This window comes from Pristis pectinata, chromosome 6 (assembly GCF_009764475.1).
Source record: "Pristis pectinata isolate sPriPec2 chromosome 6, sPriPec2.1.pri, whole genome shotgun sequence".
Lineage (NCBI taxonomy): Eukaryota > Metazoa > Chordata > Chondrichthyes > Rhinopristiformes > Pristidae > Pristis > Pristis pectinata.
In genome coordinates, this window is record NC_067410.1 from 24,788,559 (window position 1) to 24,814,447 (window position 25,889).

The 25,889-nt window shown below is 37.6% G+C and overlaps 1 protein-coding gene across 12 annotated transcripts in view; it reads right to left on the reverse strand.

Annotated features, from left to right (window-relative positions):
* Window positions 1–25,889, reverse strand: part of LOC127571453 (ERC protein 2) — a 629,628-nt gene that overhangs the window by 460,806 nt on the left and 142,933 nt on the right. For all 12 annotated transcript variants that reach the window (XM_052017829.1, XM_052017828.1, XM_052017827.1 and 9 more), the window contains one exon: window positions 17,642–17,809. In XM_052017829.1, coding sequence (XP_051873789.1) covers window positions 17,642–17,809 — 168 coding nt within the window. The remainder of the gene's footprint in view (window positions 1–17,641; window positions 17,810–25,889) is intronic.

Sequence of the window (25,889 nt, forward strand, 5' to 3'; positions counted from 1 at the left end):
TCAGCCGCAAAATAAACACGAAGCGAATGTACTGATGGGCTAACACCTCAGTTGTAACCATAGGGACTATAATCATCCTGGCAGAGAATGGAACTTGCAATGGGAACCATCAGTATGCGTGAGTGTTTACTGAATTGTTTACTGTTGTTACTAAACAACATCACAAGGGAATAGTTGAATGCTTAAAGGCTGGAATTAAACAAGGATCTAGGGTCTAGCAACATTCAGTCAAGGATGCTGGTTAAGTTGGCCAAGGAGATTGCATGTAAGGTATGGAAATATTCAGCAGATCAGGTGGGAAAAAATAAGTTAATGTTTTAGGTCCAGGACCTTCAGTAGAACTGATATTCTGAGGTAAGGTCATCAATCTGAAACGTTAACTGTTTCTCTATCCACAGATACGACCTCACCTGCTTAGTATTATCTGTTTTTATTAAAGATTTACAGGGTTTTTTTTTAAATCAGTAAGAGAAAGGGCTTAATTTAAAGATCCACAAGCTTAATTTCGTGAAATATAGCATGAAAAAATTAGCTTGCATAAGATATCTGATGAAGGTTATCCAGCATGTATTCAGGAGGGGATCACTCATGTCTGACCAGCTAACTAAACTTCAGCATGGTTATATAGATTTTAGAAAGGTACTTAATACAGCCTTCGTTTCCCCACTCTTTTCATGGGACACAGTGATTGCTGGCAGGACTGGCAGTTACTCCTCATCCCTTATTGTTCCCAAGAAGCTGGTGATGAATGCCTTCTTGAGCCTCTGTATTCCATGTGTTGAAAGTAATCCTGAAATGCAGTTAGATAGTGAACTCCAGGACTTTAGCCCAATGATAAAGAAGGAATGGCAGCACATTTCCAAAGCAGGATATCCAGGATTATGGGGGGAACTTGCAGATGGCGGTGCAACCATGGACCTGGTTCTCTTCACTGTGGAAGTTACAGGTTTGGGTGGTACTATCAAAGAAAACTTGGCAAGTTGCTGTTGAGTATCTTGTGGATGACAATGGATTGGATCCAAGATGTATCACTCGAGGATGCTCAGCCCAACTAGCCAATCGAGATGCTGGCACTCTTTCAATACTGGCCTCTTGAGCACCTAAAAATCTAATTGTTCCACTAATGGCAGTCATGTTCTCGGCTGCTAAAACTCTAAACTCTACACTTCTCTTACAAAAACCTCTGTCTTATTGCCTCGTTTCCCTTGAGATACTAATTAAATCCTCTGCGAGATCCTTCAGACATCTGCCATAATATCTCTTTGAGTCTCACTGCCACTTTTTTACTTTAAAATGTTCCTGAAGATGTTTGTTCTGTTGCTACTATATTAAAAAATGGTGCTAAATAAATAGAAGTTGTGATTTTGTCGTCACTGAGAGAGTGAAGTTTAAGATGTGGAATGAGATGCCAGTCAAGCATGAGCTTGAATTATGTTGGAGCTATAATGATCCAGGAAGGGGTGAAGTTTCTCATCTCACATCAGGCTTGTGCCCTGCTGATGGTGAAAAAGATTTGGGGAGTCAAATGAATCATTCATTGAAGGATACCTAACTGGGGATCCATGCTAGCATTTAATGCTCCACATGAGCCTCATTTCCTGTTGCTAGCTACCCCATTGTTTTTTTTCTAAATCTATTAACAAATTCTTACATAATAACAAGAAATAGGAGCCGGAGTAGCAGGAGGCCACTTGACCCTTTGAGCCTGCTTCACCATTCATCAAGATCATGGCTGATCTACTAACTCAACACCATCTCCATCTTCCTTGATTCCCTTAATATCGAAAAATCAACCAATCTTTGTTTTGGGTGAACTCTATGACTTAGCCTCCACAGCCTTCTAGAATGCAAAGTTCCAAGATTCACCAACCTCTGCGCGAAGAAATTATCCTCATCTCAATCCTAAATGGCCTTATTCTGACACTGTGATCCCTGGTTCTAGATCCCTCAGCCAAGGGAAACATCTTCCCTGCATCCAGCCTATAGAGCTCTGTAGGAAATTTTGTTAGTTTCAATGAGATCTCCTCTTGTTCTTCTAAACTCTAGAAAGCACAAGCTTTGTTCACTTAGTCTTTTCTTATGCAACAAACCCATCATCCCCACATTCAGTCTACTGAGTCTTCACTGTACTCTGGCAACTATATCCTCTTTTTAGACAAGACCAACAAAACTGTGACTGACTAAAAGTCTACATAAACGCAATATATCTTCACTCCTATACTCAAATCCTTTTGTAATGAAGGCCAATGTGCTATTTGTCTGCATCTGCACATTGGCTGTAAATCACTTGTCTACAAGAACACCTAGAACCCTTTGAATGCCAACACTTCCCAATCTCTCAGTATTTAAAACATACTCTGCTTTTGTGCACCAAAATGAATAATTTCACATTTTTCTATATTATATTGATTCTGTGTTGTTCTTGTCCACTCACTCGTCTTGTTATGTTGGCTGCAGAATAAATATTACCCACATTTATGAAAAACCTTCTTGACACTCTTTGGAATACTGGATTTTTTTTGCATCCACTTGACAGAGCAGGTGAGGACTGAACTTAATGTTGCACAGGTAAGATGGCATTTCCAACAGTTTAGCATTCCCTCAGATGAAACATACGATGATGCTGGAGGAACTCAGCAGGCCTGGGGAAGGGTGGAGTTGATTACTTAGAGTCTTTTTCTGCCGCCTCCACTTCCATGCCTTCTTCTTTGGTAAGGAGTCCTATCCCCCTTCTAATAACCCATTCTCCTGCCTCCAGCCCTCTTCTTCCACCTGGACTCCCCCACCTGGCCTTTTACCTTTGTTACCTTCCCTGGACCAACTGTCAGCATGGCATCAGCCAGTAAAGCATCTGCAGTGCTTTGTTTTTCTAGCATTCCCTCAGCTTTACATTGCAGTGTCAGCTTAGACTTCCATGATGTCTTGGAAAAGGACTATATTTCTCAACCATTAGATTAAGAGGCAACAAGTACAAAAGTTTAGCAGGTAAAAATAAATAAATATTTTCAATCCATTATACTTAAAAACTAGACAAAATAATAGACAATGTATTACAAGGACAATTTAAAGTCAAACCGGTGTTCTGAAAAGTGGTTAATGTCTGTCTAATACAATAACTTTATAGGCTGCCTCAACCGTTGAGGGTTATGAGTAAGAAGTAAACCCTTCCTAAAGAGAGGTGAACCAAAATGGTTATTTAATGGTAGAATATATTCATACTAGAATTTTGTAAAAAAAAAGCCCATAATTTTCAAACCTGCAGTAATCAGAAATTTAAAACAACTGTGATAATTTAAATACAAAATAATTATTGAAAGAAATGGCAGCAGACAGAGTTACTACAAAGATTATAAATCTGAAGTATAACATGTACTTGGATTACATCTATATATGTGAAGAATCTGGCAGAATGAAAATATCCTAAAATTTGCAGAGTCCAGGTATAACAGAGACGATTCAAACAGATCGAGTTTCTATGTTGAAGAATTCCTCTTTGACTTGTAAATAATTCTCAATCATACCTCAAAAATGCAAAGAAAGAGTTTTGAAACAGAAACTGAATTCTCCATTTTATTTGCATATCCCTTTCTAAGAAAATTAATTACTAAAATAAATTAAAAAATAAACTCCAGTTTTGTAGACTTTAAAGTGTGTCCGTTCAACAAAAGATGATATTAAGTGATTCCCTCCCCCTGTGCTTCAACTAATTTGTGCATTATACAGTTGAGCCATAAAAACAAGGAAGTTCTGGGTTTGATTCCTAATCTGCTGAGTTTACTAATCTCAGCCAGGTGGTGACAGGAGCACCAAATTGGCCTCTTTGTCCTAATCACCATCTAATGGCCCCTATTAAAACTGTATGTGCATGAATGTCAGGTGAAGGTTTCAGGGTTTGTTTACATGGCCTCTCGCATTGAATACCCCAGCAATACTGACAAGACTCAAATACTAAGCAAATCCAGTTGAGCACCACAGGAGAGCAACGGGTGCCCAAGGAATCAAGTCAAAGCAGCTGTCAGTCTTTTCAACTGAAAATAGAATTTGGTGAGAAGAAAATAAAGATTTGGATTCAAAATATTTCACCGTATCCATTTTTTATTTGCAGTAGTGCAGGGATTGCAAAAAGATCACCTTTATCAACCAGAGAGTTCAATCTTTCCAGTCTTGGCTCAAATATTTATTGCAGGAATTGTAAATCCTGCAGCTGATATTTACTTGTAATCCAGTAAATTTAAATTTGTGTTCCACTACTTATTCTCCAACAAAATTGAATCCCTTTCTGATCACAACTAGTGCTAAAATTTACAATCATTTTACTTGATGTCAGTATATCCTAAGCAGCAATCAACCGTCACCACAAAAGCTTTCTAAAAGAACTAATTTTTCATGTTACTGGAATGCCCAAGAGAAGAATTGGCCTGGGTGCATGTAGAGGTGAAATAGCAGACTCCTTATTGAAACACCCACTTAAACTTCAAGCCTGATTCATAGTTAAGGTGACCCAGCCCAAGTAGAAAGTACAAAAAAATTAGTCTCAAATCATTCTGCTTGCTAAAAGCCATACCCTTTCCAAGCATTGTAACTCTAGGTAAAGGAGAGGAGGAAGGAGAGAGGCCTATCACACTGAAAATTCAGACCTATTGTTCATTAGTGAGCAAAGAGGAAGAAAACCATCATCTGCAAAGGAAATAATAACAAAGGCTGAAATAGAATTGCTAAAGCAGAAAAATTAAGGTGGTTATTTGTTTTCCCCCAAATCCAGCAAACCAGTAAAATCAGTCAAAGGAGAAAACTGAGGTATTATACTGATGAACAAATACTTTTGCTTTACCAAAGACTTTAAAATAAAACACTGCTTTTCTGAAGCACAAATAAAATTTAGGATGCAGTATAATTTGATTAAAAAAAACAATGAAATGATCAGAGGATAAAAACAAATGTTGCTGAAACACTTATTCTCTAATTCTGTGTATTGGTAACTGTGGGTGGGGGTGAGGTTGGAGGTTAGGGGTTAATAAGCATTCAGCCGCAGCACAGGATCATCTTAAGGCTCATAATTGTAACCGGTACTAAAGCACATCTAATGTTACCCCATTTCCCGTTGAAACCACAGCATACTCACGTACATTAATGTTTTATAAATACTTCTTTCACAGATGGTAATCATTTTGTCAGTTCGTTTACATTTTTGACACCCTGATTTATTGGCACTCCACTAAACAGCCCTATTAACTAGGTTACTTGCAATTTTTAGATCTCTTTATGTAGCATGCAGCCAAAAAGTCACGGTGGTCGCACAAAGATACAATCGGATATGTCAAAATACCTTTTTCCTAACTTTCCAATTCCATCAAATGTGTGGAATTTACAGCCATCAAAATGTTACTTAATAAAGCTCAGTGCACATCAAACCTTCATATAATATTCACTCAACTGCAAGTTTATATACTTGCACCCATAAAGTTGCAGCACTGTAACCTAACTGCATAAATACACCTGGATGTTACACAGAAGCAGGTTACATATCAGTACCAGATAAAATTGCTTCAGACCTTACAAAAGACGTTTAAATTTCCAAATCGTTTCAGTCCTTCATTGCTTTTTCACAAGATACAAGGTGTTCATGCACTAAGTATTTAGTTGGTTTGTGTAATGTTCTGCAGCATTGGTACTTGCAGTGGGAAGTGATTAATGTTTTCAAACAAGGGAAAATAGAGTTAATGAAAAGGTGTAACACATTACCTACTACTGGATCTTTACACAACACAATCAGATCTGAAGGGGCATATCCCTTTCACATACTGAGTAGTTTGCTGACAAAATTATCTTTAAATGGTTAACCTAATATTAATAGAGTTAATGAAGAGAATGGAAAATTTAACCAAAGAATTAAATGTCAACTTTGATTGCATTTCCATGCAATTGTGCTTATTTATTTCTAAAAGACTGAGCATTTAAGATTTCCACAACATGTACAAGGAAAGAATTCAATACTGATAAAATCAGTCATTGAGATTTACTAACTATTTAGTCTGGAAAAGCAGCAATAAAATAGGATAACATTTTCAAATAATGATGAAGCTTTTTCATTTACAAAGGGGAGGATGAGAACTACAAACAGACCAAGAAATGCATTTGAAAAAAAAAAGCAATTTATGGAGCAGTATAGTTTTATACGGTAACCCATACCCAACAGCTGCAAAACATTGAAACATTCATTGTATCTCCTTTCATCCTATTCAAACAACATCTTTGTAGAGTCACTACAATTTTAAAACGTTAGTCAGTTCTGGTAATCTGACCTAAGCTCATTTTTATCTGACCCCAATGTTTTCACATCGTTAATAAAGAAAGAATCTAAACAGAGACTACATATATTGGTACAAGAAAAGTTTACATAGTTCATTTAACCCTCTGAAATCTGATGAAACAATTTGCTATACTTCAAGCACCCAGTAAAATGCATGGATCTAAAGTAATACACATTTTCTCACTGAGGGTCACAGGTCATTGGTACAATCATAAACCACCAACACCACTTTCAACCAAATTCTGCCTTAAGAATTTAAAGCAAAAGGAGGCTGGTTTCTTATTAAAGATGACTTGCTATTTGACCCATACCAAAAGAAAATACATTTGGTTTATCAACAATATGTATTAAGCTCACTGCACATCGTGGTTTAACAAAACACAGATTTATTCAACAAGAGAAAGTTCTCATATATTTAAATAATGCTGAAATCATCTGTATCTTGTCTTGGTAAATGGGCCATTTCACAAACAAATTAGTCACCTTAAAACGAAGTGCAAAAAGTTAAGGTAAATACATTAATTTATCATTTAATTATTAACAAAATAAAGAACAAGTCCCTAGGGTTAATGTACTTTTATTATGATTATCTCTGACTGAGATCTTCATAACTTCATTGATATTTTTCTCCTGGATATTAATTTGATGCTCCTATTTCACCAGAGGACAGTTTATAAAAATAATATTTTCTACACTTGCTTTCCAATGGACCCAAGACTTCAACAATTGACCTGTCCTGCTCAGTTCCACAATGTACTCCATTGCATCATCGCACAGGTATTTGCTAAATTTATTGACTCTCTTAAACCCTCCAGCCTAGCTGAAAACCAGGGATTTCCTTTGAAAATCATCAACTTGCTGACAGAAAAGCATTCAATAATTTGGTGAGAAAATAACCCTACATTACCCTCAGTCACCATTTGGCAGGTGGATTGTTTACAGCATGAATTTGTTGAGATAAAATTATTTTATTTGTTGTGCTGTTGTAGCTTAGCAAAATACTGAAAGAATAATTTAGCATTCTAAACAGAGTGTGAAAATATTCACAGGTAATTTTTTTTCCAATTTTACTCATCCAAGATTACACAGTGAGAATTAAAGATTCATCAATAATGCCTCAAAGTTACATTTTATCCTGTGTCTAAACTAACCTTTTACACCATACCTAAACTAATGTTATAACAAACCATTGTTTAAAAAACAGTTGTTCTTAGAAACAGCAGTTAGTTTGACATTGAATTGTGATTCAGAAATTCAATCCTCTCTTTCTAAGTTGATCACTTTTTTGGGGTTATTCTGGAAAAAAGTTATCACAATTTTTTCTTTATTATCAACATTCTTATACTGTCCCCCTTTTCACCTTCCATTCCCATTTCTGGCTAGTATTGCAGGGACCCTTCAATCTACTTTTTAAGTGAAAAGAACTCTTGCAAAACCTAATTTCATGCTTACATCCATGAATTATACTTAAATTATCTGGCTCAAATAGTTGATGCACATGAACATACTTTCATATTTTTAATATTTTAGAAGCCTTAAATCAAATCTCCTTCATGCCTACAGTTTCAGAACTAAAGATTCTTAAGACAGTGTAGGGACTAAAACTTGAGGGCTGGATAGGGGACTCTAAGGCAATTTTTTTTTGTTTTTAGAAAGAACCTAAGTCAAGTACAGTGGACCCCTTGGATTACGAGGCAAATGCCCAAGGAAGGCACTGAAACAGCCCTAACCCTCCAGTTCAATTTTGTGCAAGTGATGTCAAACCAACATTGTACATAGTTTGACATCAATGCAACCTAAGCACATTGGTTGCAACATACACCAGCAAGTGCAAGCAGCAATTTCAGCTCTGATCAGATGGTGAAGTATCAAACACAAAAGCTGGCTAACCCTGCCCTAAATATTCTTGCATTTGGCTGCCTTAAGTGCATGGTCCTATAAAGTGTATACTTTTGAAAGTGCCTTCTATTACATTTATCAATATTAAAAGACCTCATGCAACCAACTTTACTTGCAATTTATTTCCCTACTTATACCTCACCTAGTGTCAGCTTCAAATTTGAAGATGTGTCCCCCAAAGGCTGTATCCAGACCAATGCCAATGACAGTGCAGTCCACTTGTGATTAATTCACATATAACCATTATAACCAATAACTCCTTTAAGTAAATGAGAATATAACCATTTCCTTTTCCAATCTGCATAACTTGACATTATTTAATAAACTTGTGATGTTGACTTATCAAATGCCTTTCAAAATCAAGGCACACAATATTAAATGGATTTTTAACATACCTCACCTCTATCTTGTCACTCCTTGTCCAGTCCCTTCCCAACTACATCTGGGACACCTCGCATGCTCTCCACCATTTTAACAACTTCCAACTCCCTCCACCCCACCGCCCCATCTTTGCATGGATGTCCAGACCCTATACACGCCATTCCCCTTCAGGAAAGCCTTTTTGAGCCTTAGAAGGGAACATAGATGGAACCAGTTCCCCTCTACTAACACTGTCGTCCACTTGGCAAAACCTGTCCTTATCCCGAACAACCTCTCTTTTGATTCCTCTCACGTTTGATTCCTCTCATTAAAGGTATAGTCATGAGCACTTGCTATGCCTGACTTTTGTTGGCTATGTGGAGCAGTCCTTGTCCCAAACCTACTCTGGCACCACTCCCGAATTCTTTCTCCACTACATCAACAATTGCAATGGTGCTGCCTCCTACACCTGTGCAGAACTTGTCAATTTTTTTTTAATCATTTTTACTACTAACTTCCACCCACCCTCAAATTCACTTGGACTATTTCCAACACCTGTCTCTACTTTCTGAATCTCTCTGTCTCCAACACAGGAGACAAACTATCCATTGACATTTACGATAAACCCACAGACTCCCACAGCTACTTAGACTACACCTCCTCCAACCGTCTCTTGTAAAGACGCCATCCCTTTCTCCTACCCTTTCTCTTCTGAGGATGCCATCCCTTTCTTTCAGCTTCTCTGTCTGTGTCGCATCTGCTCTCGAGATGAGGCCTTCCACTCCAGGACATCCAAGATGCCCTCCTTTTTCAAGAAACCTGGCTTCCCTTCTACTGTGGTTGATGGAGCCCTCACCCACAATGCCTCCATTTTCTGCACTTCTATTCTTACCCTGCATCCACCACCCCATCACAGACAAAAACTGAGATTGAGTTTGTTTTTTGCTGCAGATTCCGGCATCTGCAGTCTCTCATGTCTCCACTTGACATAAGTTAGTTAAATGTCACTCCTAGGCTGCATGTCTGGTAATATAAAAGCAGAGAAATTCACAACACAGAAGGAAATGATTCAGATCAATGCCCATCCCAGTTGGAAAGGAGCAACTTAGCCTAATGTCACTTTCCAGCTTTCAAACTTTCATTTTATAAACGTGATGCAAGTATCTTTTCAGCTCTACCTATCCTTCAGAGGTCTGAGGGCACACTCCAAAGTCTCTCTGTTCCTCTACATTGTCAGGATCCATCCATTTGTTGAGTACTCATTTGCCATTTTGACCTCCACAAATATATTATCTTACATTTCTCTGCATAGAATTTGAGTTATCATTGTTCCATCATACTCATGATTATCCTGATGACCTTTTAGATTACTAAGACCATATGTGTGCCTATGTACTGATGTGTATATGCCCGTGTGGCCACAGACTTCCCCCAGTCCCCAGAATTCTGTGCAAGTAAAATAACAAGAGGAGGTGGGTGTTCTTTTTTATTTGAGGTAGTCATTGTTCAACCTTAGTTTAGTTTGAATGTCACTTGCCACTCATTACCCCAACATTCAGCATTGTACAGACTTTACTGCAAGCCGGCACAGTGTTTCATTATCAGGTACATTGAGAATGGAACTTAGCACTCTGCAATCAGAAACAAAAGTCTCCCCACCTTGAGTCCTTTAATGCAAGTATTGAAACTGGCTGGACCAGGGCACTGTCCTGAACAACTTCCAACATGATATCCTTGTGCTGAGATGATTGGCCTCCAATGAACACAACCATTCAATTTTGTGCTGGTGACATCTCCAGCCACTGGAGAGTTTCCCCTTAACTCCCACAAATTTTAATTTTACTAGGACCCCATGATGCCATACTTAATCAAATGTTGCCCCAATAACAACAATAGTCACCTTCACCTCATCACTGGAAATCAACTCCGTTCTCACATTAGAGCAGTCGATGGCACCTTCCACAACTCTGCTGATGACTGACAAGTAGTGATTGGTTGGATTGGATTATTCCTGCTCTTTTGCAGACTGGACACACTAAAGTAGTTTTCCACATGGTCAATCACTTTTCTGCTTGTGGTGCTGCTAATGCTAGAGCACAAACTTTGGCAGCACAGAAAGCATATCGTTTGATCTGTAGCATTTGTTGCATTCAGTGTGTTCAGCTGTTTCCTGGTATCACGCGGACCAATGACTCATGAGGATGCTAAGATGGATCACCAACATGACACTGCTGGCCGAGGATGGATGCAAAGTTTCAGCTTTGTTTCTTGTACTCATTTTTAGGGTTCTGCCACCACTGAGGATGGTGATAGATATGATGATGACTTCAGTTTAAGAGTCCACCACAATTCACAAAGGATTTGCAGAGTTCTGATCTGATTTATTGGTGTTGTATCACTCTGTCTACAACATGCATATTCACTAAATTGGTCACCTTGACTGTGTAATAGTTAAGGGATATGCCAAGCCATGGAGGTTACAGGTACTGTAGCATTACGATCTCACTGCTGCACATGGAATGCCAGAGGAAGTGCTTGAGGCAGAAACAATAATATTATTTAAAAGATACTTGGACATGTACATAGATAGGAAAGGTTTAGAGGGATATGGGCCAAATGTGGGCAAATGGGATTAGCTTCGATGAGTGCTTAGCTTGGTCAGCATGGACCAATTGGGCCAAAGGGTCTGTTTCCATGCTCTATGCTGATGACTATGAATAGCCAGTTTTAAGTGGTGAGATCTGTTCTGAATCTCTCAGTTAGCAGAGCACAGTGGAGGATTTCCACAGTACAAAGGCAGAAATTTGTCCTATCAATAACGTCAGAGACAGTTGCAACTGAGAGAATATGGTCAATTACATACACTCACCATCTGCCATATGCCAAGTCTGGCAGTTACAGCAAGGACTCTGCCAGCTGGAGCAGTAGAGGGGCTACTAGGCCACACTTGGTGTTGGTTATTATAAGTTCCCACACAGATTACACTCTGTGCACTTGCAATCCCTGGCGCTTCTTTTATATGATTTCATCACAGAAGGGTACTGCTTTACTGAGCCAAGGAGCACTTTGACATAGACAGCAGGAGGTTTCCTCGCCTATGTTTTCCATGCCATGAAATTTCTTGGGATCCGCAGTCAATTTAGCAACCTCCTGTGGTATACCTACTTCTGACCGTTTATCATTGTGCCTCCACTTTTGGTGGATTTGGCCCTGTGGTGATACAGGACAGTGGACGGCAGTGCAGTTATGATTTTGTAAATAAGCTTATGTCAAAGTGCTGTTTGGCTCAGCTGTGGGACTGCTCTTTAAATTTTGGAACAGGTTCCCAGACATTAACAAGAACTCTGTCAGGTTAATTGAACTAGATGTTTCTTCGGCTTTGCTAAATCTGGTGCTTAGATCAATGCCGGGTGTTCTATCAAGCATTCTATTTGTACTTATAAAATGAGTCTAACCAACAGCATCTAAGTATGTTTCAGCTCTTTTTTTCAGCTGCTTAAAATTATGTGCCAATAAATAATTGATTACGGACAGAAAGGAAGTACACATTCCTGGGGCAAATTCATTACCAAAGCAAGTACAGAAAGAAAAATAAAGGAAAAAGTTTAGATTTAGTGAAGAAGAAAAATTTACAAGTTAAATTTAGCTACTCTACAAAAATCAGTATCTGAAGGAGCGTAACTCTGCAATTTTTTAAGAATTAATTCTAAGAGACAGTGTTAATTGGTATCAATTAACAATCATATAACTAAAAAGGCACATGCTAGAAATGATAACATTTCACCTTTTGTATTAAGTTTAATTTGTAATGTTCCATTCAAATACAGCAACTTCACAATATTCAATATCAATGAAATATCACTTCTGTGAAATCAACAGCAGAATCCTGCAAATTTTGGATGTTAACTTCTAACCTGCATCCGCTTTTTGCTAAAGTTAGGTCTGTATTAATTTGATTGAAAAACCTGGCCTAATAACCTTACCCAGTAGGACAGTCTGGTTGAACTTGCAAAAGTCATCCAGCATCTTTGTATATTCATCTCAATAGGCTTTCAATTATTGGTGGTCTTGATTTGTGTGGTCAAATTAAAATTAATAATATTGCAGATAATGTTATCAATTGAGACAAGTGTTACCACCAAGGTATGAATGTCATAATGCAAAGAATTCATTATTGAAAGGAAGAATCCTTTAAGTATATAATTTGCTGCTTTCAATTTCTCAGATCTTTCAAACATAGTTTTTTTAAGCTGAATGTGGAAATCAGTCATATTTCACACAAATTATACATCTGCAAACTTCTCCTGGCCCTGGTTATGAGAAGAAATCCCTAACAACTTTTGTAAAATTACTTTTCCTGATACGTAAGTGGAATTTCAAAGTTCATGTTGGGAAGATGCAAGGATTATTAAAATGTGACAAAGCAATTTCAAGTTAGGGGGTCATAAGTTTCCACTCAGATCATAATCTCTTCCCCAACACACAATCGTTCAAAGAACAAGAGCAGAAGTTATGTAAAGGTAGAAAGAAACTAACATGAAAAATGATTTTATTTTTTCATGTGTGGCTACGAATTTTCACTGAATTCAACAGACCTGCAGAGGTTTCAAACATTTCACTATCTTGCATGAATTTGCTCATAAATTCTTGTGCAAGGCAAAATACCCAAAGGCTGTTGGGTATTTTAGTATCTTGATAGGCTCAAAATTTACAAAATACTAAAAAATAGTTCTAGATTCGCAACTACAGTATTGTTGTGCATCTATATCAACATATGTCAAACATATCATTCTGTAGGTTCATTATGCAAAAATCTATTAATGAAGTTAGATTTAGACCACCTTACCCCCACAAATACATCTCCTTACATAACCTATGCTGAAATAGTGGCACTATCTGTGGATTAGACCAAATTATCTACTAACCCATTATGCTTTCCAAGTCTCCCATTTCCAGAAAACACCCAGCCAACAGCTTTGAATGTGACATGTTTGGCTTTTCTGCTAAAATACTTTGCACATGGAGAGACAATTACACCTAATTTTTTCCCCCAAAATTGCTTCCTGCAATGATCAGTGGACATTAACTTGCTTTCTCCATTTATACCACAAAGAGACCATAAGTAACCTTTGCCATTCAACGGGGTTCAAAGAAATTGTTAATACAGTTCTCACAAAATAAAAGGAGGAAAAAAATCATTTTAATTGGAAACTTGCATATTTACCCATTTCTAAGAATTTCTTCTGTTCTTAAATTTGAAAAGTTTGGATTTAGGTTTCATCTGTTGTGTGACCCTATTATTTCACTGCATAAAAATAATTCATTTAGGGTCTAGGGAGGAAACGCACGCAATATGTTTAAAAAAAAAGCCTGAAAATGAAAGTGAATAAACCTACTTCATTGTTTTTCACTGAATTACAAATTTAGATTAAAAAGCAAAACTCCATCATATCAGAAATATTCATCATTTAGGGATCATGAAAAAGTTGCACTGATCATTGTGTGAAGAAATGAAAACTCTCGATAAGAAATCCTTAAGCTTTGTGAAAATCCAAAATGTTTTAAAGTATTAAGAAGACAGAATGGAAAAACTTTTAACAGTCCATACAAACAGTTAAATATCCACCTAGAAACATTATTCTTTCAGAAACTGGGTAAATCATACGTTACGACGGTAATGACATGAGGCAATACAACTTAGGGGCAAAAGCACACAGGTTAGCACTGGAAGGAAGTAAATGTTTAGGACAGGGTTCTCTATCCATCAAACTAGAGAAATATAAGCACAGATGTAGTCCTTCACACTGATGTCACTGCTGTCGACTGTAGTCTTACATTCCTGCTCTACAGCCACACGCTCAATAGTTTTCCTTCATTTATCTAAATTTCTTCAAAGAATACTTAATTAGCTTCCACAAACTTTTCATATTTGAATAAGTCTGAGTAAAATAAAAATACTTATTCCTCTCCTTTACAACTCCCGCACTGATTTTAAGTTTTCTCTTTCACCAATTATTCCAAATAACTTTCTCCATTGCCCTCACTCAGTACAAACCATTCAGACTTCATTGACTAGCCAGTTTTTTCCAACCACCTTTTCCAAAAATGAATCACTGATGTCTTCATTTAGTTACACCCCTCAACCTTCTGTACTTCTTCAAAAATATTCTTAATTTCTCAGAGATAAACATCCAACTACAAGTTGCTAATCTAGGATATGCTTAACATTCACATTTTTTTTCTTTCTATCCTGAAATCATTATGTTATCTATGATATCTTTACCTTCAACAGCATTGAAAACTTGTCTCAGCTTCATAAATTTAAAATGAATTTACATACATTTCATTGACATTCTTTAGTAATTAGAAGTGTTCTATTTTGTTATTCAAGTATAACAAAGCTTTGACAAATCTCTGATTACAGTACCACATTACCACTATTTTTCCATCAGGGAGGAATATCAAGTGTTATGAACACTTAATTTCAAAGATGCCTAGATCACTTATGACACAAACAGATGCAGATCAACATCCATATACTTTGCCAAGGCACTCCTCAACACCAACCTTAAATAAACCCAGCATGATATTTTTCAATATTGCACACCAGCTTTCGCGCTACTTCTCTAATAAAGTCAGATTAAGGGCAGTTTTGTGCTTTAGACATTAGCATGAATCACAATTCTGGCTCTCAGAAGGGAAATGTGAGTGTATTTAATCCAACATACCACGGTGCTTCCCCCAACCCATTACATATTCCTTTCTATTGCCATTAGCAGCTTTTCCCACTGAAGTGATCTAACTGGTCAACTTTTACCTGTTTAATTCCTCTCCTTTTTTCAAAGAGTTAGCACAAAAAGATAGGTTGAATGCCCTCCTGTGCTGTAATATTCATTAAATATTGAACATGCTGCAGTCTTTTCATATTGTTGTTATTTATAAACACTGAAATAAGAAATAACCTCTTATTTCCTCTCAAACTTATTTGTTAATCTTTCAGATGGATATTGTATGGACCTGTATTAATCTATTCAATGTTGTTCTTAATCGTCCCGCCAACTTTGTAAAGAGAAAGCCAAAATGGTACCAAAATGTTATCTTGAACATTTACAGGTCCACTAATTTGTTTTGACTATCATGCTTTTGAAGTGTTTAAATGAGCTTTATTTATAACTTTTATAATGACAACTACTTGCTTTTGATCTGTTAAACTCCCAAATAGCACTTGGAACTTTTCTCAGCAAGAACTCAAGAGAGAAAATGACAGACTGGCAAAACAGAAAAAAAATACTAAATTCAGCACCAGAAATGACTCAATCATGTTTAAATGCTTAATGTTCAAACTCAAATCAATACCTTCAAAAAGGAATGAGTGGAATGTTTTCATTTTGCATTATTAAACATAATATGTATTCTGAAATCACACTGCAAATTCTCAGCAAGCACATTAATAACATGCAATATCTGGGTGCCTTCTTATGGGAATAAGAATCTAGGTTGAGTTATTCAGATATATCTAATTAATTTGAATACAGTTTTAGTGCTCCAATAAATATTATAAGGCCCTCTAAAAAAGGGCAACAAATGGTAAATGGCAGGGAAAGAGACAGTGTAGAACTACCATAATGGGGAAAAAAATTAAGTGCTACGAACCTCAACAGTCTCAGTTTTCATACTATGTAAGTAGTTTTCTAAGATATTGTCAACTTTGTCCTTTACAGAATCTTACAGATTCTCAATTTTGTTATTTACACATTGAATTCACTTAGCAATAAGGCAAAAAACATCCACATCCACACTGACATGATGGTCAGCATTGACTTGATGGGCTGAAGAACCTGTTTCGATGCCATATCTCTCTATGACGCTATCTTTACATGATAAAAATATATACAAATTGATCACAAAGATGGTTCTCCTTTGTTCCAAGTCTCCTTGTAGTTTTTAGTAGGTATTTATGGACAGAATGAAAAAATAGTCAATCTCAGCATTTTCTTTTTCTGCATGATTGGTGACTACTACAAACATCCTAGTCTAATTGGTCTTTTTTATATTTTAGTGTCTTGATAAATTAAAACAGATTATATGCAGCAGAGTAGACTGGTCCCCCTCTATATTGCTGTGCAGCACGACAAATAACTTTACAATTAACAAGCTCGTGCAAGAGAAATACATCATCTCTTTTTGCAGGTTGGAATATCTTTCTAACAATTAGTTGGGACACTTAAGTAAAAATCACAACTTAGCAAGAAGATAATAAAGTAACCCATGGAATTTACCCATTTAAGTTAATTGGACAAATTCTAAATACATTTTATTAGAAGGATCTAGGAATATTTAGAGTCAGAGAGAGATACAGCAACAAGCCCTTCAGCCTACTGAGTTTGGGCCAATCATCAAACATCCATCTTTTTTACACTAAACCAACCCAAACATATTTTATTCTCTCCATATTCCCATCATCTACCCCTAGATTCCATCCTCACTTACACACTGGAAGCAATTTACAGTGGCTAATTAACCGAACAACCTCACATTTTTTGAATTGCGAGAGGAAACTGGAACATTCTGAGCAATCCCATGTAGACACAGGAAAACATGCAAAATCCACAAACACCAGAGGTCAGGATTATCCAGGTCACAGGACCCGTGAGGCATCACCTCTATTAGCTGCATCATTATGCTACCCTCAAGTTAATGTCACCCAATTTAGCCTTACAAGCTTCCTGACTTCTGGTTCTGTTTCCTTCTTTATTAGACTGACGCTCCATCACCTCTTTGCTCTTTTCCCACTATAAGACACTATCTGGGCAAAACTAAAAACATTACGCCAAGAACAACAGACCTAAACATGTATACATTGTAATAAAAATAAAATGCTTCTATGCGCAATTTTCATTAAAAACTTCTTCATCCACATTTATCCAAGAACTTCTTGCAACAGGTTTTGCCTCTTTTTTTCCCCTGTGCATTGTCATGAAGATCAACTGTTAAAACAGATTACTGATTTACAGTTTTAACAAACCAATAAGCTAAGCTGTACCAAATTCTACAATCAAACTTTAAGCTTACCTCAGTTTGAAGTATGGCAGCCCTCTGTTCTTTGGCAGTGAGTGATTCTTTGAGGACCTCAATATGTTGTTTACAATCAGAATTTTGATTATTCAGTGTTTCCAGCTTGGTTTGTAAGGCTAAAAGTTCAGATTCCTTCTTGGACAAATCCTGTTTTAACTGATCAATCTGCAATTTAAAAAAATATATAATTAAAGTTGGCTTCTGAACCAAACTGAGTTATGATGGTATCTTATTAGTTCAAGAATATATCTGAAATTTGTTAATTTGGTCTTTAAAAAATTACTGTAGAATTTGCAGAAAAGTGGGATTAAACCAATAACATATAAATTGATACGGACAGCAACATTACCACATAAATAGTAATCACCTTTACTCAAAAAACAGGGAAAAGATTTCCAGTGGTACTTGCTATTCCACCATTCAGGTAGTAGCATGAAACTAAAGCACTCAATGCATTATTTTTTGAAGAAAATGCCACTTCGAACACATGGTTACAACTTCTTTCAAAATTAGTTGGTGGGAACAAGGTCTTGCCAGTGCTAAGTAGTATCATAATGTTGACAATGGTGTTTTAAGCACTATGAAGAATGATCATAGGCTCTTTCTGAACTATGGCACATACGCTCATTTTAAATCAATGGATCTGAAAAATATTTAGCAGGTTCTGTAAAAATTGCAACAGTGGAAACACTTCCATTGCAATCTTTGACCAAAATCAGAAAGCCATTGTCCATTCAATCGTCTTGGTCATCTAGATCGTACACTACCAAAGATTGTAACAGAAGGATGAAGATAAAGCAATCTACTTATTTCAGGGGCCTGGGAGAAAAACAAAGATGATAAGTAAACAGTAAATCATGTCACAAATGCATGAAGCAGAATAATAATGCAGCATTTATAGTTCAGTTACATCTAAAATCCTATCAATTCAATCAGTGCTTATAATGCTTGGTTGAGACTATATTCATCTTATTCTACAAAAAATGCTGGAGGAACTCAGCAGGTCAGGCAGGCAGCATCTATGGATGGAAATAAACAGTGAACATTTCGGGTCAAGACCCTTCATCAGGACTGGAAAGGAAGAGGGCAGAAGCTGGAATAAGAAGGTCGGGGAAGGGAGAGGAGTACATGCAGGCAGGTGCCTCAACATCGATTTCTCTAACTTCCGGTAACCCATCCCATCTTCTTCCCCCCTTGCTATTTTTTCTCCTTTCTCTTTCCTCATTCCTGTGGCCCCCTTCCCTTTCCCCTCCCTTCCCCACCCTCATGGCCTGCCCATCTATTCCCCACCTCCTTCTGTTAATGCTTTGGTCCACAGCCCTCTCCTACAGGATTCCATCTTCTTCAGCCCTTTGCCTCCTCTACCTATCACCTCTCAGCTTCTTACTTCTCCCCCCTCCCCCACACCCCTATCTTCCCCCTTTCACCTGGACTCACCTATCACCTGAACTCACCTATCCCCTGCCTGCATGTACTGCCCCCCCCCACCCCCATCTTCTTATTCCAGCTTCTGCCCTCTTCCTTTCCAGTCCTGATGAAAGGTCTCGACCTGAAACGTCGACCGTTTATATCTCTCCATGGATGTTGCCTGACCTGCTGAGGTCCTCCAGCATTTTGTGTGCATTGTTCCAGATTCTAGCATCTGCAGAATCTTTTGTGTCTTCATCCTTTTCTAATTAATATCTAAACATCTGGACAATGCAAAAAATTCTGCCCAACTCAGTTTTATGTCTACTGTCCTTAAATTTTATTCTGTTTAAAATCTTAGAAATGCCTTTACTAAGAATCTTATAGTCAACATTTTTCATCATACTTCTGTTAACCTTTCCCACTATTTACTACTTAATAATGGAAATTCTTATGGTTTTAAACAGTATAAACACATTAAAATTCATTTCAAAACAACCTGATGATGTTTATCAACTGAATTGTTTTGAGTCTTTCAAATCATGCACTTATGTTTCTACCACAAATTCTCTGGCTCTGTTATACTTGGGGCCTGACACTGTCCTTTTGTTAAGGAAATCTGTATCTATTGCAAAACAAAAAAAGCCTGCAGATGCTGGAGATTGAAATAAAAAAACACAAAATGCTGCAAGTACTCAGGAGGTTGGGTAGCACCTGAGAACAGAGAAACAGAATTAATGTTTCAGGGCAATGAACTTCTGGTTCTGATGAAGAGGCATCAACTTGAAATATTAACTCTTTTTCTCTCTCTGCAGATACCGCCTAAGCCTCTTTATTGCCCAGGTTTACTGTTAAATTTCTGCTATCTAATATAAATTGACCTATCTTCCACTTTTGAAGCATTCTTCCCAAGTATGTAAACTGCACTTGACAGCCTTCACAGAATGAAAGGAGTTGCGAATGCAATCCCCAAAGGACTATATAAAAAGAACACTATCAGAAAACCAATGGATGAAAATACTTGGTTTGTTTAGTTCAAGTGGATTAGTGGAAATGATAAAGAACATTAAGAATCTTCAACTGAAATATCAGCTGTTTCTCCTTCCACAGATGCTGCTTGACCTGTTGAGTATTTCCAACATTTTCTGTTTTTATTTCTTACTTTCAGGATCTGCAAGTTTTCTCTAGTACTACGTTCCTCTAGTATCACGTCTGGGCACAACTCTGAACTTATACTAAAAGTTCAGGGTGCTAACTGTGAAGCAGAAATCATACCACAATATGGTCACTAAAATGTGAAAACACCTAAAGAGAAATAACAAAAAGCAAATTCAAACGGATCATGATTTTCTCCATCAACAAGTTTAATTTTCTTGTCTATCAAAATGAACAGTCAGAAGAAAAAATAAGCTTCTGAATGAATGAAAAGAAAATTCCAATCATATTTTAAAGGATACTGCCAGAAACTGAAACCAAAAGGCCAATAAGTGAACAATGGGAAAGCAAACTTGGACTTCAAATTTTGATGAAAGGTCATCGACCCTGAATTTCTATTTCTCTCATCACAGATACTGCCTGCCCTTTTGAATATTTTCCAAAAATTTAATACAAGGTGAGGGGATAGCATAATCTTCTCATCATTTTAGACAATGCTCCTCCTTCAATTTAGAAAGACCTTAAATTACTTTTGGCCTCATCTCCAAATGTGTGTCCCTTTACAGCACCACACAAATGCTATTTAAAATACTTAAGTGGTCACATGCTGGTCTACTGAATTATAAAGATAGGCAATCAGAATTTTTTCCTCCTTGTGTACACAGTCATCTATTTTATTGTAAAAAGGGTGTAATATTAAGTCTATCCCTAATTCCTTTTTTTCCCATAACCTTATACTTCTGGAAGCTGAACCACACAAAAACAATCTAAGTGATTGAACATATTGCTACATCCTGGGAAACCATAATCCAGTTAATTCAAAGAAACTACCTTTGCAAGATGTTGTGTTATTCAAGTAAAAAACACATTGCCATTATTAAAAAGATAAAAAATAACTTCAATAGATTTACATATATTGTGAAGCTTTTATTTTGGTCATTAGAGATTTCAGCTACTAAGAAAAATAATGGTGGATAGGGTGAAAAACCTGAGAATTATGCAAGCTCACATTGCCAAACTGCAGAGAAAAACATTTACATTGGTGCCTATAATTAGATATCTGTGATTATATATCTGTAAATATGAATGCAGAATGGAAGCTAGACGTAAATAATGAGCAGCAGAGAGTAACGACAAGGATTCAAGATCTTAATATATAAATGATTATAAAATCTTACATGCATATGAATATAACATATTAAATAGCATTTTGGGGCAAAACTGTCCTCAACATTGTTTTCTATTTAATACAAACACAGTTTCAGCATTGACATTTTTATTGTTATTCCAGAAGTACACATTGTAAACAGTTCATATTGCAGCCATGTTGTTTAGCAGTGGTGCAAATTCTTCACATGGTGGATTGGATACCAAGAAAGTGACTGCTTTGACCTTCAGTGGCATTGAGCTTCATGACAATTGTTGGATGTGCATTCATTCAGGCAAGTGTAGAGCATACCATTACACTCCTGACCTTCTTTGTAGTTGCTAAAAAGGTTTCAAGTGGTAAAGTCACTTGCCACAGAATATCCAGGTTCTGACAAAACTTTGAACCCATTGTCATTTTCTGACCAATGATGTCTCCTTGGATGTTAATAGCAGGGTTGCTTGGCCATTACCTGTAACTTGAGTAGTGCTGGTGCTACCTAGTACTTCTCTGCTCAAGTCTGAATGTTGTCCAGGTCATGTTACATACAGGCACGGAATGTTTCATTATCTGAGGAACTGCACCATTCAGTGCATCACTGAACTTCTTCATCTCTGATTGAAGATAGCTTGGCTGAGTACACTTTCTTGAAGAACTACCACACTGATGTCCTAGGCTGAGAAGTAGGCTTCCTATAAACAAAATCATCTTTCTTTGCACTAGGTATGACTTCGCATTCGCAGTGGAGAGCTTCCCCACTGACTCTAATTGACTTTAATTGTACTTGGTTTACTGGAAGCCAAACACTGGCAAATGGTGTCTTGATGTCAAAGACAGTTACACTCACCTGAGATTTGGAGTTCAGCTTTGATCCATTTTGGACAGTCTGTATTACGATTTGGGGCCAACTTGATCTGACAGAACCCAAATTGAGCATCAGTGAACAGTTTATTTGACTGGGATCAAGACCAAATTGTATTTATCCTGATGTTTTGTGGATAGGAAATACTTCAGCAAAATTTTTCACATAGTCTGGCAGACATAAGTATCATAACCATAGTTTAATAATTTGGTTGGAGATGTTCATACCCCTGGAGCATAAATCCTTAGCATAAAGCCGCAAAGTTGTTGAAAACCACAGGCTTTGTTTTATACATTGCCCTCGGCTGTTCCTTGTTATCAGGAGTGATTTAACATATTAACATTTTATTTACAAGGACAGTTGTTTGCAACTCTTTGGGAATAAAATTTATGTTGGGATTATCACTGATTCTGAATCAGAGATTGTTTTAATTTCTGTATTAATAGATTTGTGCAGTAACATGTGCACGAATTTTGCCCACAGTTCAGCCAATTTTGAGTGGCAAAATAGCTTGCTCTTGTTACTTCGTTCTTAAATTTAAAGTGAATTGACTGAAGAATCTCATGCGATGATCAGTTCCTCAGAAGGCCAAGAAGAAATATCCAGATGTAACTATTGGCTAAAAATCACTCATGCCTTAGTCTTCACTCATGGCCGAATTCTGTCATTCCTGAGAGGATGTTCATTGGGCTTCTTCCTGCTCTTAGTTGTTCACCTGGAAGCCATTGGCCACTGCACCTTCCTGACTTCTCACCCCTTTCTTGCGAATGCTCCCAGCTACACTCCAGTCCCCAGAAAACAGGGCCATATTCCCAAGTTCTACTCATATTCCCAGTCCCCGGCTCCAGCCGCATGCCTAATCACATGCCTGTTCCACAGCTTGGCTATATGCTGAAATGCATTCCTGGTTCTTGGGCACAGCGACATGCCTAACCACATTGCCATGATCTTCACCATGTGACAATCCCAAGATAAATGGAGGGAGCAGCACTAGACACTATAAATGACCTTCTTCGACCTCCAAGTCTTTGACTTCATCCAGCAGAAAGCACTGTGAAACACCCTCCTCAAATTCGATGGCCAACAGAAGTGTTTCATCTTAAGCCTGCTCCCTGACAGTGTGCAAACTATGATATTCACTAATATGTCTATAACAGAACTAGCCTCAGTGAAATTTGGTCTCAAACAAGACTGCATAATTGACCCAACATTTCACTTAATCTTTTTTGCTGTAATGTTGCATCTCACTCCAACAAACTTGCCACACAGTGGTGATGGTAAAATTCACCACCACCTTCAATGTGCCAGCACAGCATATGGTTGCTTGAGGAAAAGGATATTTAAAGATCAAGCCCTCACACCTGGCACAAAACTCATGATCTTCAGGGTAGCAGTGATTCCATACACTTTTGAGATCTCAACTACCTAAAGCAGGCATCTCAAGGTAGTAGAAAAATACCACCACTGCCGTTTCCACAGTATCCTCCAAATTCACTGGAAGGGCAAACCAACATCAGTGTCCTCTCCCTCATCAAAATCTCAAGTATTGAGGTCCTACTTACATTCACTTGGCTCCTTTCGGAAGGCTATGTCGATTGTATGCCCAACTCCAAATTCTTGAAAAAGATACTCTACTCTGAGTTCTGGCATGGAAAGAGATTACCAGGTGGACAGATAAAAAGATTTGAAGTGCTCAGAGCATCCTTGAAGAAATGCAAGGTCCTGATCAACTCCTGGGAATCTCTGCTTCATGACTAATCCAAGTGGAGACATAACATTTGGGACAGTATCAAGAACATCAAGGCCATGCATCAAGAGCACACAGAGGCCCAGCATAACGAGGCAGAAGAACCAATCATCTCACAAATGACCCATCTTTGGAAAGGTCTGTGGTTCCCATAATTGCTTCATTAGCACCTCAGAACCCACAGAATTGGATGGAAGGAAGCCATCCTCAATCCTGAGGGACTGCCTAAGAAGGGAGTCATTTAATTGTCCTCATCTGTAGTAGAAGCTACCAGTATGACTTTCTGCACTGCCACCACTGGAGTAAAGAAAAAATTAAACTTCAGAATTTTACATGGCCAATTCCCACTATAAATGTGGACACAAGTCATGTCCCATTGATGAAATGCTGAACTACCCATCAGAAAAACTTGAGTGTCAGCAGTTATAGGGGTAGCTGCCAGAACTGTTTCACTAGATCTGCCCCTGCAAGTCTCCCTTTCCTTTTATCAAATTACAGCCTGAGTATCCATAATAAAGAACTTTCTTCCAAGCAATAGAGCTCAAATCCCTTTAGAATCTATCATTGTCCTTTTCTCATCCTCATACGATTCTTGAGCAACATCATCTGAATGCATGGTATTAAATTTCTGCTGCCAAGACAGCACCCCATTCTCCACCATCTCTCTTAACACTCCACCCATCTGTGTTGTCAGCTTTCTCATCTCATTTCCAGCACTAGATGAACCCTTGTCTCGTTGTATTAAAAGCTGGGAAGAAAGAAACAAACAGAAACTGAAAACCTTTGCTACTGAACCATTGCAACCTCAGTATCCCATTTATTATGACCAGATGTAATGAAGACTGATCATTTTTAAAATTTAAGCATAATTGACAGATGAACTGCATGATGAGTTGCCATTTCAAGCCCCATTTATAAGATGCAGCTCGCACAGAACTAATTTTACAAATGAACATGTGCAACATAACAATTTTTATTTTAATTTAATATTATATTAAACATTATTGTATTTGCAGCTCCTAAACTGATTCTAAAGTGAACAGCAATGTCAATAAGTATGATCTTGAAAGCAAATATCCTTACAGGAACATCTGAAAAAGAGGGGCAGGGCAAGATCATCTGGATAATCTAGAGTCCCAAAAGGCTGGCCTGAGAATTATCATCAATAGATGACATGCAACATTCTCCCAATGGCATACAAAACAGGTGACTATTTCTTGGCCTTAACAAAATGATTTTTTAATATATTTATTAATTTTTTGGGACCTGTGCGTCACTGGCAAGTTAGCATACAGTACCCATCCTTAATTGCCCTCAAGATGGTGGTGGTGAGTCACCTTCTTGAGCTACAGTTCTTTTGATGTAGATACTGGGAGTGGCCACCATTCTAAAAATTCATCCTGTCTACCATCTGCACATAGTGACTATATAGTGCACCATCAACAAAATACACTGCAGTTACTTGCAGAGGTTGCTCTGGAGCACCTCCCAAATCCAAGACATCTACAACGAGGAAGAAGGGCAACAGAAGCATGGGAATACCAACTTCTCCAAGGAACACTCAAGGATTTAGACCCTGCAATGATGAAAGAATAGAAATAAAAGGGAAAAAAACACTGATGATGCTGGAAATCTGAAATAAAAAAAGAAAATATTGAAAATATTCAGCCAGTTCAACATCATCTGTAAAAAGAGTTAACGTTTCAGGTCAAAGCACCTTTGCCAGAATGGAGTATTCTTCAAAGTCAAGATGGGTTAAGACTTGGAGAAGGCAGTGTTCCCATGCACCTGCTGCCTTTCTCCCTCCTTGTAGTAGAGGTCTTGGACTTTGGAGGTGCTCTCAGAGTAGCCTTGGCAAGTAACTGCAGTGTATTTTGTCGATGGTACACTCCACAGTCACTGTGTGCGGACGGCAGCAGGGATGAAT